At 47.3% G+C, this 16,188-nt stretch overlaps 2 protein-coding genes across 11 annotated transcripts in view; one reads left to right on the top strand and one right to left on the bottom strand.

The window, feature by feature from the left end:
* Positions 1-16,188, top strand: part of LOC116432589 (uncharacterized) — a 316,706-nt gene that overhangs the window by 81,451 nt on the left and 219,067 nt on the right. For all 8 annotated transcript variants that reach the window (XR_012999343.1, XR_012999344.1, XR_012999342.1 and 5 more), the window contains one exon: positions 10,058-10,130. Coding sequence is in view for 3 of the 8 variants with exons in the window: in XM_076370527.1 (XP_076226642.1) it covers positions 10,058-10,130 (73 nt within the window). In the remaining 5 variants the exon portion in view is untranslated. The remainder of the gene's footprint in view (positions 1-10,057; positions 10,131-16,188) is intronic.
* dac (dachshund family transcription factor) overlaps positions 13,758-16,188 on the bottom strand; it is a 281,299-nt gene continuing 278,868 nt past the window's right edge. For 2 of the 3 annotated variants that reach the window (XM_031989689.2, XM_031989688.2), the window contains one exon: positions 13,758-13,960. In XM_031989689.2, the coding sequence (XP_031845549.1) occupies positions 13,908-13,960 (53 nt within the window). In that variant the 3' untranslated portion in view covers positions 13,758-13,907. The remainder of the gene's footprint in view (positions 13,961-16,188) is intronic. The other variant, XM_031989690.2, reaches the window with a different exon arrangement.

Raw genomic sequence — 16,188 nt, 5'->3', positions numbered from 1 at the left:
ATCTTTCCCCCTCTGGTGATCGGTCCCCCCCGCCGCCCCTCGGAGCCACTCCGCCGGCCGGTTCTTTTTTTCTCGTCCACCCCTTCGTACTACTCGGATTACCGGCGATAAGTATCGGCGCGCACTGCCGTCCGCCGAAATTACGCTCGCCGCAGCTCCCGGCGAGGCGTTTTGATATTCCGCGGCGATAACGGGGCCGCAGCCCGAGTCGTCGTTTCGTTATTAAATTTTCCCTTCGGAACCGATGCGCCGCGGCGTGGCCTCGGCCCGGGCCCGGGCCCGGGCCTGCTTCTGTTCAACGGAGGAGAAACTCATTCGGTACAACGAAATCTTGATGCGCAGTCGGAACGAATTTCCAAAGTTCCTCGGTCCATCTTCGCCATCCCTTCCCTCCCCCTCGCCCCTCCCGCGCCCCCCTGGGGCCCGTTCCTCGCCGAAAACGAATTCTCTCCGCGGCGTCGAGCGCGGGACTCTCGGGGGGCGTGTCGAGGAACGCGATTCGCGCTGCAGGAAATCAACTCGTTCGACGCTTCCAGCGGCGAGCGTTACATTGTGGGAACGGGAAATGCGCGTGTGCTCGTGCGAGTTGCGTAAGGCGAAAGTGTTGTAGGCAAAAATGGCGGAGGTTGGCGGTAGGAGTTTTAGGGTGTGCGTATCGGTGACGTTCGGGTTCTCGCAGTTGTGGCAGTTGAATGATCGCCGATGTTTAGATTGCCAGTGGTTCGTTGGCTTTGTGTACCGGGACGCGAGGTTTGGTATGGTTTTCGATGGATGTAGAGGAATGTGAGACGTTTCTGTTCGAATGAGTGTGATTTTCTAACCCTTTGCGCTCCGAATCAGTTTTAACCCTCTGTGGGCCGAATTTTTGTTCGTGATTATAACAAAATCTATGCAGTAGAAAATTGATAAATATCCACATATGAATACGAATTAATAAATTATTCAATAGTTCCAATAATTTCATTAAACGAATATATTTTGTATTTTTCAAGTTACGCTGACGATAAACTTTCAATCCTCAGCGTGTAAAGGTTGAAGTTAACTGATTACTTAATTTTACTCACCATTTTGAGTGCAGAATGAGATAAATCAACAAGATGCCAATATACTGATATGTGACTTCAAAGTTACATGGACCTACAGAGAGTTAATATGAGCCATCTGCCCCTGTAAAAGGTTTGAGACCCTGCTTTGTCATTAAAAATTAAATTATAAAAAATGTTATAACTATAATTATAAAAAGACGAACTTATCTTACAATGTCGCCGTTACAACGCAGTGCAAAGGGCTAATGAAAAGAGAAACATGTTTTGTAATATTCATTCGTGTATTTTTCGATGCTACGTCATTGATCTTTTTTTAAGGAAAGTGATCATTGAGATATTGTTTAGAAAAGGGAGGGTTTCGTCATAGCGGCGGGGTCTCCTGATGGTCTCCTTTGTGATCGTATGGGGTTCCCTGCGTTTTAACCCGCCCGGAAAAGCTCTCTTCCACGGACCCACCCTTATGAGATAAAGAATCGAGGCGTGGGCTTTTTCGGGGGTTCTAAATAAATTTGCGTCGACCGTACCCACCAGACGGATTAACCCTTTGCACTCTCACGTCTGGTCTCGTTCACTGAGCCGGGTGTTAGTACGTGCTTACCTTTAAAAGCCGGGATTCGTCGACGGAAAGAAAGGACGTCGCGTCTCCTCTGGACCGTCTCGTGTACGTCGGATTTTGTCAGGTGAGACGAGTTAAATCGTCGCTGATACATTACGTCCGCCAGGAATCGAATAACACGTTGAACGCCGCGCTATTTCATAGAGCAAACTACACAAAACGGAAAAAGTATAATATTAAATCGTTTGATTGAATTGAATTCTTATTATGACGCGTTCAAATGTTTTGAAATAATTGTCGTTTAACTGAGTGAACTACAGTAATTCGATTTGGTTGGGGGTCACCGGTGACCCCCATGGCATTCAACGTGTTAATAAATATACACTTAGCTTTTCAAGCTGTGTTGTTTATTTCTACAAATAAATATTCAACACTTTCTTCAATTCTATGCTAGAAGCGATCGTTTGATGTTAAAATTCGAATGAACAAATGGAAGAAATTGAACTACTAAACAGAACAGAGACAAATGTACATTTTTACAAAAAGAGTCTCAAATCTAAGTCGAAAATCATATAAAAAGGCAATTAAGCATTACAGCTTCTATCTTAATTCTTCGAAGATTCACATTCACTTCGATATCACAACTCTCCCAAAGTTTACCAATCGCCTCGATTATTACAACAAAAGCTCTCCCAAATGAATCCAGCCAGGGGATTGTCGAACAAGTTCATCTCCGCCCGTCAAAACCGCAGTTACCAACGTTGCTCCAAGTTTGTCCGGTTAAACGACAGATCCTCGAAAAACAGAGTCAGGCTCGTCGTCGAAAGTTAATTCGGAGCTGTCCGGGACGGCTGGGTCTCGAGTTCACGGGGTAAACTTCGACAGTTCCCGCAGACGAGGACTTGTCCGGCAAAACTCCCCGGAGCGGTGCAGCGAAGAGACGCGACGCACGCCTCGCGACGGCCGATGGCGGCGCAGCGCGTTTCGTGAACCTATTCGCTGCATTTGTTTCAATAGCGGCCTTCGTTGGAATATTTTATTAAACAAAATATACAGATGATATTAACCCTATGATGATGAAGATTGAAGTATATAAAAGTTTGATCCTGTCGAATTGTATCGAATGCTTAAATAGGGAGTAAGGAAACTACTGATTGCTCGATGTTTGAATAGTTGAATCGTTTGCTTGCTACTTATTAGTTTGACCTAGGCAAAGTGTCTGTCATTTTCTGAAGTTTCAGTGATTTTCAACATATTGTGCCATAAGTTACAATGTTGAATTGAGATGCACGTAATAATTTACTCTACACGAAACATGGAATATTGATCGGCAATGAGCGTCAGTCTGGGTTCAAGAATATTATTTATCAAGTGATAACAAATAGAACTGTAATAAAACACTACTGAATTATTCACTTCAATGATCAAATACTCAGAAACCATTCTCTTTACTAAACTACTACAATATTCAGCATCCGATTCCACTGCAAAAGCGGTCAATTCCAACCTTCGCCTCTTCCAACCTTCAATTCACATCGTTACAATTCTCAGCATCTTCATCTTCAAACATCAGCTCCTCTCCCATCCGACCATAGAACAAGATATACCTGAAAAATTCCCAATACAAGAACTCTTCCGAGCCTGCAGTCGCGTCCCGCTATCTGCACATCGTTCACTGACAACGCGCGCAGCCCGACGGACAATTGTCTCGCAGCCTGCAGCAGGCTTTAGAGGAAAGGACGTTGTTGTTCCGCTGCCGGTGTCGGGATCCATTGATTTTCGTTTACCCGACGCCGCCGCCGACGCCGCCCGCGCTCTCCTCCGGTTTCGCTCCCTCTCTTTCGGCCTCCCCCGAGGGATGTTTCGTTATTTAAACAGATTAGCGATACGGCAGCCACCCCCCCCCCCCCGGGGGCGGGGAACCGTCTTATGTGTTTCCAATGCGTGGAACGCCGAGGAAATTAATCCTTCTTGCGGGCTCGCCCTACGCGGAGGATCTTGCTCTCGACGAGCACGCCTCCCGCGGCTCGCCCTCTCCCGAACGTTCACCGGTGAACAGTTTTGTCACGGGATCCGTCGAATTGCTTACACCTACTGGTGATCCTCTGTACCTTTGACAGACAGCACTGATTTTAACACTAGAACTACCAGACGAATTGACATTTTCAAATTCTATAGAAACTCTATGTAACTATCGAGATTTCAATTAACTTGCCGAACCAATTTCTTTAGTAACTTCGCAGGAAGCATCTGTTATCTTTCGAATAATTGAGGAAAAAGAATATAGAAATTGGTCAATTTGATTTATCACTAGAAACACGAGATATATCGATACATTTAGAAACACCGAACCGACATTTGTCTTCCAGAAACGAAGGAATTCGATTTTTTTACTTCGGATTCGTTATGTACACCTAAAATGTTACATTCATGTAACTAGCAATTAAACGATAGTAACACTGATAAATCAATCATACTGCAAAGCTCGCTTCATTCCAAAGGCAGGACCTCGACAGTCAACTTCTTAGCTCCGAACTATCCAGCTCGCAATCATGCGAGGGCCGATCGGAAAGTGCTCCGAAAAAACAGCCAGCCGAAATTTGCTACAAAGTCTCGCAGGATGCTCAAGGTCTCGCGGAGCATTCTTCTGGCTCGGGCAAACGAGGAAGCCGGCCGATCATCGGCGTTCCCGGGCAGAACGGTTAGCCGTCTCTTGGAACCGATTCTCTAATACAAATTCATGAACGGGGCCAGCCGTTTACCCTCCATTAGAGGGAAGCGCAATCAAAACCGGAGCCAGTGGACCCGATAGACTATGAACCTGAATCCGCCGGTTCGACAGAGAGACAGAGAGAGAGAGAGTGAAAGAAAGAGAAAGAGAGAGAGAGAGAGAGGTAGAGGCCAGCTGTAAATCAAACTACGAAATTCCTCCGGTGTCTGGTCGTCTCGCGGTGTCTGCGGGCCACGGGGCGCCCTGGAAAGTGTTGAGCTTGGCCAAAGGTCCTCGTTCCAGGGGAAGAGGGAGCACCTCGACGCGCAAGGGTGTAATTATGCGTCCGGGGCCCCGGGACCCAGCCTGAGGAGAGCTGGCGGAGCCTCGGCCCCCACCCACCCCCTAAGATGACCGAAAAACTGACTCATACGGTGGACTCGAGCGAATTAGAATCGCTCCTTTAACTCTTTGCACTCCGGAGGAAATTTTCTAATTTTTGAGTCTACGAATGGAATCTTCGAGGCGATAGAAACAGGGATTTCCAAAGTTTCCACCTTCATTTTAATTTTACTCTACATTCATATCTTTTTGCCTTTGGGATGCGTTTCACAGTGGCAACGCTATTAAGATATTAATAACTGCGAAGAAAATCGAGATATAATAAACATGGACATTCTTCTCTCAGTTCTGCAAGTTTGTTTATTTCGATTAGTCACGCATCCACGAATAGCAAACTAGAATCGAAAAGGAGATCATACAGAAACCGAGCAGCCAAACTCGCGTTCCTCGGTCTAGTCGAGCGATCTTCCAACTTGACTTTCATACACGTGTAACCCGCGATGTGATCTCGACTAGTGGATGTCGAGTCAGACCGTGACCGAAATAGGGAAAAACGAAGGATTCCCTTCCGCTCGTTTGCACTCGGATCAGGAGATAACGAGGCAGTCGGTAAACGACCTTCCTTCTTGCCTTTTCACCCGAGAAACTGCTTTCGCCGGAGGGCGGCAGGGGGAGGGATGCTGGGGCGCCCCTTCCGCCGATTTGTCCCGTGATCAAAGTCCCTCGCGTCTTCATCGGATTTCCCGGCCTCTTAAATCCGTGGCCGAGTTACCGGCCTCTGGAATTATTCCGGTGAACAGTAAGTTTGTTATTCGGTGCGGCTGATTTCGACGATTTCCCTTGGCTCTTCGACTTTCCCCGCGCGTCTCAACCCTTTCAATATGTGATCGTTGTTGGGTGAAGATTTTAGTCTTTAGAATCATTTTACTAGAACTACCGAGGATTTAATACGACTGATAATCCCTATAAAAATTCTAATAGATTATTTTCGGTTTTTTCAAATATTCATTATAGTATTCAAGTCGAAGATGTTTATTTTCAAGATCATTTCGAATATTCAATGCTTTTAACCCTTAGTACTCCAGGTTGTTTTGTTAGCTAGCAACAACTGAAGAAAACTTCGAGGATCCTATGATCCAAAGATTCCAAAATTTTGAAATGCAAACTTTCGATCATTCTTTACACAGAAAATAAAGGAAAATATTATATTAAGCTACTACTAATCATCAATATTCCACTATTAACCCTTAGCACTCTAGGTTGTTTTGTAATCTAGCAACTGCAACTAATTTTTATAGTATTCCTAGCGAAAATGAATGCTATAACATTTCTTCGATCTTTTATTTTCCTCAGTACAAAATTTGGATGTGTGGAAAATCTAATTTTAGAGTAGTTTCAAGATTCATTAAAATATTTAATATTATAACTGGTGCAATATTGGAGCCTACAGAGTTCAAAGGGTTAATATATCAATAATTGTAAGATAGTTCTGGTGTTAAAGAGTGTTCTAGCTTTTACTCGATGATCGTCGAGAAAGATGATGCTTGGTAACTTTTAGACACGCGTTAGACGTTTCATCCCTTAAAATATGATAGCCGAGACTAGGTTTCCCTCGGGCTGTCCGTTGAATATTATTTAGCTGCATTTCCAAGGCGCAAAACGGTGTTTAATAGTGTTTATAATTAGACGAATGTTTTACGAGGATGCCGGTCGAGAGTGGAATTAATTAGAATCGTGATAGATGGGGAATAATTCCGACTGTATTTAATTATATCGAACCCAGTGTTTTACTGTTTCTTGAAAACTTTTATGGCCCATAAATGCGCAAACATCCGCCGGCTATCTGAAATATTATTAGTGAAAAATGTGAAAGGCCTGGCACCGCATTAACGAATTTATTGGTTGTAAAAATCGCCGGGTGATAATAAGCTACAAGCATCAATTCCGAGAGCCCAATCCTTTTCTTACTTTCAATCCGCTGAAACTATTTTGCACGGGACGCATTAAATTCCATTTTCGAACCGGCAATTTGTATTTGAATATCCGCTGCTCGGTCATGAACAATTCTTGCCCGTTGAACGCCTACGGTACATAATAACCAGATACTCGATCAAATTCGCGTTAACCAGAATGAAACCTGAAAGACACTCTCATCGAGCGCATTACAGTTCCCCTCACAAACGATTCCTCGACAAATTACATTGAAAACTACAATTAACTCTGGACAGATTAACTCAATCAACGTCTCGACTCACCGATCCCTATTTACCACTTGCCCTATGATTTCCTTCCCAAATTGCTTTCAACGGAGATACTTTATTATTCATAATTCATTATTAACGGAGGAAACTTCTACGCTTATCAAAATCTACGGTTACTCAGAGGCATTATGATTAATAAGAAAAATAATATTTAATTAGTAATTATACTTATTAACATTAGAACGACCGAGCGTATAATACGATTAATGTGCAATTCCTATAAAAATTGTAACAATAGATTATTCTCAGTTTCCTCACGTTATAGTACTGAAATGAAACTATTTTCAAAATCATTTCGAATATTCAGTGCTTCGAAGATATTAATAATTGCTAAAAAAATCGAAACCAGTCATTTTGAGGTACGGTAGTTCTAGTGTTAAATACTATTTGAAATTGTAGAGCAAGGGGTTGAAGCCTCGATAAATACCAAACGAAATCCATTCGCAAGAACATCTCGGAAATCCGGGCTCTTTGCACATTAATTATATTTATTAAATACTATTTGAAATCTTCACGAGTCCGACATGGTAGAGCAAGGGGTTGAAGCCCCGATAAATACCAAACGAAATCCATTCGCACGACCATCTCGGAAATCCATGTTTTTTGCACGGTCGCAGAGCGCAACGCTAAACCAGAAACAAGAAAGAGGTCCCAGTTAAACGCACAGCGTTCGAAGTTGCCGAGGCGCTTTCTCGCGTTCGGTTTCTTGTCCGTCGTTCGTCCCGGCCTAGCAGAATTCGGTCGTTAAGTCAGCGCGCGGAATTCGCGCGCGCGGCCGTTAAAACGTTCGAACGGCCGAAAAACCGCGGCCGCGTTTCGAGGCCGGCGTGTAATTATAATTGCAAATCTTACGTCGCTCTCCGGCTAGAGCAGCGCGCGTCCGTTTCTTCGACGTCATGAAAGTTTCCGCGCGGAATCCCGCCGCCGCCGCCGCCGCCGGCTGTTTTTTGCCCGTCCCCATTGGTCGCGCGGGAAAGCTACAGAGAGACGTCCCGCAGCCGCCGCGCAACTCCCGTAGTTCGGTAAAATCGTTTAGCATAATTCGCGAGGGTGCGCGTCGTTTCGCGTCGCGTCACCCCCGATAAAAATGACTTGTTTTGCCTCCGCTTAACTCTCCTCGTTAAACGCGGTGACATCTTGACGAAACGCTGGCCGAGCAATCGGGCATGTCCCGCGGGATCCTCCCGTTCCTTAAATTCCCACCCCTTTTTCCCTGGCCACGCTCACCCTCCGATTGTTCTCGAAAAAGTTTACGGGGGATGGAAGTATCCATGTTCTGCAGATAGTGTGAGTGTCTCGTGTGTTGACAACAGCGATTTTCCATCGAGGTTCAACCCTTTGAGGACGAAGATTCTTCAAAACATACGAAATCTTCAATATACGAAGATAAATTATATATCAATTGCTTAATCGATAGAAAAGAAAACTGCGTGCTGATCTCTTGCTGTTCCACTAATTAGATCATTTTTCCACGACTTAGTCTTTCAAATATGAACGTTTCATCTCGCCGAGAAGCTAAATTATATATCAATTGCTTAATCGATAGGAAAAAAGGAAACTGCGTGCTGATCTCTTGCTGTTCCACTAATTAGATCGTTTTTCCACGACTTAGTCTTCTAAATATGAACGTTTCATCTCGCCGAAATGTCGACGTTCGTCCGCAAAGGGTTAATAGTAATTAAATAAAATGAACAAAAAAAGAAGAAGAGTAATGATCTCGAATCATAGGAACTGTCGTCGACGTCGACTCCGCCCAAGTCGATTTTCTAATTACAATCCACTCGCTCCACTCTTCAAATCGCAGGCGAGGAACTTCGGAGTGGAATAAAACGATAAGAAGAAGCATCACCGTAAAGACGAGCATTAGACGAGGGCTCGTTGCGATTCTAATTAGGAAGAACACCACCCGTTCCGGGGGGAGAATTAAGCCAATCGGCCGCGACGAATAAACGAACGAGGGCGTCCGTGAAAAACCCACCCCCGCCAACTGTCCGAACATCAAAAAGAGAAATAAAAGAAAGAGAGGACCGTCGATCCGCCCGAGAGACGACGGAAGAGACGAAGACGGTCGTCCATAAGAAAGAAACCCCGACCCGGAAAAAGAGGGGTCGCCCGGCAGGGAGACCCCCGCGGCGCAGAAAAACTCGAGAGCATGAAATTAGTCGTGCTCGCGGCCCGCGGAGCATTAGCGGCGGCTCCGGGGGCCGCGTTTTATTCGATAATTATGCAAATGCGGGAATGATTGTCGGGCAATATGTCCGTGGAATAAAAGTCGAGTCGCGGAGCAATTCGGTTATCTTTATGATTCCCGGCGCAGGGGTCGTGGAAACCGGGGGCGGAGAAGCGCTCGATTTGCATCGAGACGCTTCGAGTTTCCCTTTTCCGTCGCCGCACGTGCCTTAGAAATCCGACTGTTCATACAGCGAAAATTGAGTTGATGTGTCGCTAACTATACAGAATGATTTTCATTCGGGAAACAATTTTCTGTGGAACGTTTCCGTTTCTCTGTTTACGTAACGTTAGCTTCGAAGCTGGAAATACCTGTTGTTATTGAAGAAACTTTATAATATTCCTGGAATGTAACAAAAATATATGTTAACGCTAGAACTACCGTACCAGGCAGTTATTGATACCTTAAAAGCATTGAATATTTGAAATGATTTTGGAAATAAATAGTTTCACTTGAGCACTATGATGAATATCCAGAGAAACTGAAAATAATCTATTGTTAGAATTTTTATAGAGATTACATATCTGACACTTTTTGACACTGTTTTTACCGAAATTGATTTCTTTCTCAACGCTCATCGATACGGCTACTTTGTCGTTAATAATTTCTTGGAGAAAGAGAAAAATTCTAAGCATATGCTACGCCTATATTTCCTTTTAACCAGTTAACTGTGTTTGACGAGTATACACGTCATCTTAAAACTCTTAATGGTACTTTTCCAACGATCGATTATTTATTTTTTCAGACAAACATGTAATTCTTGTGCGCAATGAGAGATTTCTCAAACTAAATTCCACACTTAACTGGTTAAGTATAATGGTTGATTATAGAGAAATAATATTTACTTTGAACTGTAATTAACTGAGTAATATATATTTGTCGAATCACGTTGAAAATCTTCACTCGTTGCAGGACAAGGGGTTGACTACAGAACGTCCGAAGTTCCAGCGAGGAACACCGATTAAACCGAGAAGATCACTTCAAGGTAAGACGTCCAAAGCTGTCGTTCGACAGGTTCCGTAGAAATAGCGTCGGGTAAGTGAGCATCCTCTAGAAAACGACCATATTTGGTCGCGGTGTGCGCCGGTTCGAACGTCGGATGGAAAAAAGGAGGAGCCGTCGAGGGAGCGACTCGTCGCTGCGACTCCCGTGGAAGCGGGAAAAGAGAGGAAAAGGGGGAGAAAGGGGCGCGGGAGGCGGCACGGAGGTGGAAGGCCGATTAATCTAGGCGCGTGGCATGTTTTCTCGCGGCCGGTCGTTACGTGACCGCGCGTTACAAGATCTACGCGCGCATAGATCCACCCGGGGGCCTATTAAGACGTTCGCCGGCCGATTTAATTAAGTGGGCAACGAGAGAGTCCCGCGAGTCGGTGCCATACGCGCCGGATCCTCGTTATTTATTATTAAAATATATTCCCTGTCGAAAGGGTGGAGCCTCGCTCGACCAATGGCCGGCCGTCGCGTGCCTCGAGTCGTTAGCCGGGCCCTGGAAATTGATAAGAATGCATCGTCGCACGACGACCGCCGCGGCGAACGGCGCGGCCTTTAATCTGACCGTTGCTGGACTGGGCTGGTTCGAACACGGCCAACGAATCTATCGCTGCGACCCCCTAGGATACGGTAATTGGAACGCCGACCCTTTCCCTCGAACCTTCGCCGACGTAAGACGAGAATTCGTGCGGCACGCGTTCTGTTCTTTTTTTTTCGGTGCGCAGTTACTTGGTGATTCGGTGAATTATTTGCGAGTAATTAACAGGGCCGAGTGATTTTCATTGTATTATTGTGACTCGCGTGGTTTTCAGCGAATTTGATGGTGTTTTACTTCGTCTGAAGGTTTTTTCGAAACTTTGTTCTTTAACCCTTTGCACTCGGAAGCTTGTAGAAATATTCAATTTTTTAATAAGTTATATAGGACACTCCTTGAAACGAAGTGAACAATAGAACACATACTACTTCAATATTTCACATATTCATAGATGACACGAAGCTTAATAATAATAATTCTGTGTAAGATTTTACAATTTCGGTATATCGAATCAAATGACTGAGAGTCACCTCTCGAGTGCAAGGGTTCAAAGTATCTCACGTCGTGTGTCATTGAACTTCAAATAGTATATTTCAGATTTCTCTATACTCAATGTCTTCAAAATAAAAACAGCAAGGTTAGAAACCAAAAAATCTACCAATCCAATCTAAAATTCGGTAAAAAGCGAATCGAAAGTTCCCCACAAAAACCACCGAGAAAAACGACCCTTGTCCAGGAATCGCAGCCGATCGATCGGCGTTAATCCGATCGAAGAAATCCCGTCGAGCGGCGCAGAGGGAAGCGTTCCGTGCGATCGAGAGGCCCGCGAGTCTCTCCAATTCCGAAGTGAAACGACTTTCTAATTGCCGCTAATCAGGATTCTAGGTGTCCGAGAGATTCCCAGTACTCGTTGTACCGTGAACCAGTTACGACTTCGTTTCACCGACGAATATGCGCACGTGTGCGTGGATGCCTATGGAATCAGGGGATCGGAAAGAAAAACCAGAGACACCGAGTTACAATAACAACTATTTATTTATAGGTAATAATGCTGAATTACAATGAATACACTTTGTTGCCTCGATACTAGATTGTATAAGTCCGATCGCGAAATCGTCATCGCTCGTCCTCGTCGTCACTTTGTTTTTTTTTTTCTTAACTTGTTTCCATTTTCGTCGGTAGTGCGATACTCGTCACCCCCCCCCCTTGATCCTGCGATAATTGTTTTCGTCGTCAGCAATTTCCCTCGAGTTCACGGCGAATTGACCCCGTACCGCGGTCCGAGGATCGTCGTTCGAGACCCGTCGCGAATCGCCCCCGTTCGCGCGGGCGAGTCCGTCGATCGACGCGCGCGCGTCACCCGTCGGAGGGGAAACGACGATCCTCGGCCGCGGGCGCGGAACGGCGAGACCCCGATCGATCGATTGGTAGCGGCGATGGCAGATACAGATGAGCTATCGGTGGTTAAATTCTCGTTTCACTACGTGTAGCATCGTCTTAACGGGCATTGGCCGGTACGTACGATTCTAGACACTATGATTATGTGAACTTTACAACACAAGAATCCTTACTGGGCAAGAGACTTTGTACATGGATCTTAAATACGTTGACCGGCCGCGCCGCTCGGGAACACCCGTCCCCGTCCCCCGAGGGAGATCCCTTGGGAACGCCGTTTCTCGGGACGGAAGTCATCCCGTCCCGTCCGTCATCGTCGGGGAGGATGTTCCGGGCGCGCGGCCGGTCGCGACGCAGAACGCGGAACACACGCAAATTATGCATTTTTTTAGCCTTACTTGTCGACGGTAGTAACTAAGTTTATTTATATAAATAAGGTATTACGATTTAAAACGCAACCGGCTGAATCCTCTCCACCCGGCTGTCCACACTCCGCGCGCTGGCGGCGCCCACTCGACGCAATCATCGCCCCCCCCCGTACGCCCGCCCGTGTTTTGTCTCGCACAAGCATTGTTTTCCTACCATTCTACGACTATATTCACTGTTACCGATCCGCCGCGGATCCGATTCTCCCACTCGAATCCTCATTCTCTCCCGCTTTCGCCCCTGCCCCCGCGTCGTCCTCCTCGGTCGGCGGTTCGCGCGCACATTCACTCGCCCCTCTCGCTCGAATATGATACAGGATGATTAAGAGTCGCGCGGCTCGCCGCGGGAACCTCGGGCGGGCTCTCGACGTTCGGAGGATCACTCGCGATCCGTCCGCGAGCGATCGAGAACGTCCGCCGCGTCCTCCGTTCCCGGCGGCGAGTTCGCGGATTCCGGACACGCGTGCGCCGACGACCGGCTCGCACCGGGTAAATAATATTTAATGATAATCGATAATAATACTCGGAGACCGGCGCGGCCGAGCGCGATCGTCCTGTCGCGCGGGATCGCTTAAAACACAATTACCTAATTGAAAGTTACTCTCTTTCTCTCACTCTCACTCTCACTCTCTCATTCTTGCTCACGTCCTCTCTCTCTCTCTCTCACTCGCTCTCGATAATTGGGGGAATAGGTACCTCTAGGAACCGCATGCACGCGCGCGCACGCACTCTTCCCAAGCAGTCTTTAGAAATATGTTCCTCTCCCGTCGTCCTTCCTCAGCGCCGGCGCCGCGCGGTCCGGTTGCTCGTTCGCCGATTCGAGACTCGCGCGGACGCCGGCTCGACCATGGGCCTCGACCATCGGCCCATGGGTTTTGTGGTATACATTCGCGTACGGATTAACGGGTCGCGGAGAACGCGTCCTCCGGATCGTCGGCCCTCGTTGATATGTGTGTATCCACCGGCTCGATCCTCCCCTGGGATCCCCCGACGCGTCGCGGACTCTCCCCCGCCGATCGGGGACCTCCTGGACGGAGATCAAAGCCACGCACGCGTTTAAATCACGGATTCCCTCGCGGGGAGGGAGCGGAAACCCCTCCCCGGGTTGAACAAAGTCCGACAGTTCGAGCTCGCTTCGAGGCAGCTCCTCGAGAACGATCGCTTCGAGCGCGCCTCCTCTCCTCGCGCTTATCTCGAGCGGCGACGGCGCGGTCGCGGTGAATCACCGGCGCTCGGCTCGTCCTCGGCGCCGCGAGTCACGCGGAAATCGGGATTAACCCCTGCGCGACGGGTCCGCGCGCGCTGATCCACCGGGGAACGCGCCCCGCCCGGCCTCCTCGTCGATCCTCGACCGTCGTCACTCGTTTTGGCTGCTCGACAGACGCTCTGCCCCTCTTCTGCCCTCCTCCAGCCTCTTCTAGGTCGCGCTCGTGAACAGAACGGAGTTCTTGTAGTAACCCGTTCGGGACTCTGAAACAGAAGCGGGCGAACGGTGCAGTTGCTGGTGCGGACTCTGCGGCGGGGAATGGATCTCGGCTTGCCGAGGGATTTCGGGGACTCCATTTACGTGAATTGCGGGATTGCCGAGAAGATTTAACCCTTGGCTGTCCTATGTCGGACTCGACGTTCCGTTTTATTGCAACCTCTACCTGTTTTAACAGTTTTTTCGATATTTATTTGTCACAATTGTACCATTTAACCCCTTGCCCTACAAAGTGAGACTCGTGGTGAAGATTTTCGACATGGTTCAACAAATATATATATTACTCAGTTCGGATTCAAAGTAAATATTATTCTGTAATCAACTGTTATACTTAAAAGGAAACAGGCATAACATATGCTTAGAATTTATCTCTTTTTCCAATAAATTCTTAGTGACAAAGTAGCCGTATCGATCAGAGTTGAGAAATCATAGGCCAACGGGTTAAAGGTAACATCTCGATGACTCAAATATTCTTGAATAAATAAATACAGCGTCGTATTAAGTAATCGAATGAAATAACGTCGACGTGAACCTCAAAGTGAGAAACACTTCGGACCGCAAAGGGTTAATGATGTGAATGATCGTAAATGAAGGAGGGAAGAGAAGTGAAAAGAAGATAAGCGATTGAGAGTCTAGTATCTCAATAGAAACTCAGGGGACAGTTTCTCTCGTGTTTTCAACTGTATGCTACCATGCTATTCACAGGGCAACAGAACATTCTTGAAGAAACCTGTAATTAACCCTTTGCACTCGGGAGGACTCTCGGTCACTTGAAGTGATAAAATAAAGTTGAATATTCAACGTCCTCTATATTCCATCAGCAACTGTTAGACAATCCAGTGGAAAGCTCCCGATTGCAAAGGGCCGGTACCATCCGAGACATGTTTATCAAGCCTGAAATTTCCATGAAATTTCACCGGGCGGACAGGTGGATCGCCCGAGGAATCGGCCCGTCGGTCGGATTCGGCACCGTAACGGAACCAGTCCGGATAAATGGAGTCCTACCGTATCCGGGAAATAATGTCGCCCCGCGGAACGACGGACGGGGAAGGGGAGACACGGCGAAACGCGATCTCCGACGGCGACGGTGATCCGAGAAGAACAGAGAAGACCGAGCGAATGATTCGATGATCGCTCGGTTGGAAGCGGCGCCGCTCACTAATTATCCTTTGCCTGTTGAGACGTAGATCAACGCGAAAGGGACCAGGCGAAGACACGCCGGCCACGAACGGAAGGGGAAGGGGAAAGGGCGGCAGAGGGAGGGGGAGACGGACGGATGGATCGGGCCGTATCGGGCCCGCAGCGTTCGTAAATACGAGACCGGTCGACTCATCGGCCCTTAGAAGCCCCTTTGTGATCGAGCCGCCACTCGACTTTTTATCGAACTGTCGCTTATGATTGAAAATCACTGCGCGTTTTAATAGTCCAGCGGATTCGATTTGCCCCGTCCCACCGGTGCCCCGGTGCCCGGCGTCCCCCACCACTTCCCGGGAGCTTTTTTGCCCGGCACTGTTTACCAGCTTTCGCTTTTAACACCTTAACGACGGGAACGTATCGGTAACTCGCGAGTCGCCTCGACGTCGCTCCGATAAAACTCTTGGAAATCGTGATTGTAGGTTCATACGTTGTTCGGACGATCACGGTGGGACCTTCGATTCGACGCGATATCGTGTCATCCGCCGTTAAGGCGTCAATTTCGTCCGACTGCGGACGTCGGGGCGGTTTCTATCGAATCCCGTAGATTGGCGTGTCGGACGGCCGAGAACGGCGATAAAATCCCCGATACTCCCGCTAATATCCCTGAATCCCTGCAATCTCTCAATCGGAAAGTGCATGAAACCGGGCGCAAGTGTTCCCGTGCGCAGTTTATGAAGTTACATACCCGGCTTCTTCCCCCCTTATACATCTTCTTCTTTATACGTCCACTAAATTCGTCTCGCGTAAAAATCAATAACAACATTAATGCTAAATGAACCGCGGCACGCCAATAAAGTTATCGAAAACGTCCGCCTCCCGGCCACTACGTCCCCATCATTACCACTATTAAAATTCCGAATGTCCCCCATAATCCCGTGGAAACCGCTCGGGCAACATTGAAGCGAGGCAACAAAGAGGCTGCTGGCCGGCGTGTAACGCGAGAGGGGGTGAATTTATAACGAGAAAAGGACGAGGGGAATAGACGGCAGCGTCGTATAAACGCTTCTAGAATTAGCTT

Source organism: Nomia melanderi, chromosome 9 (genome assembly GCF_051020985.1).
Source record: "Nomia melanderi isolate GNS246 chromosome 9, iyNomMela1, whole genome shotgun sequence".
NCBI lineage: Eukaryota > Metazoa > Arthropoda > Insecta > Hymenoptera > Halictidae > Nomia > Nomia melanderi.
Note: the sequence above shows the minus strand (reverse complement) of the source record. Positions and strands in the feature narration are given on the sequence as shown.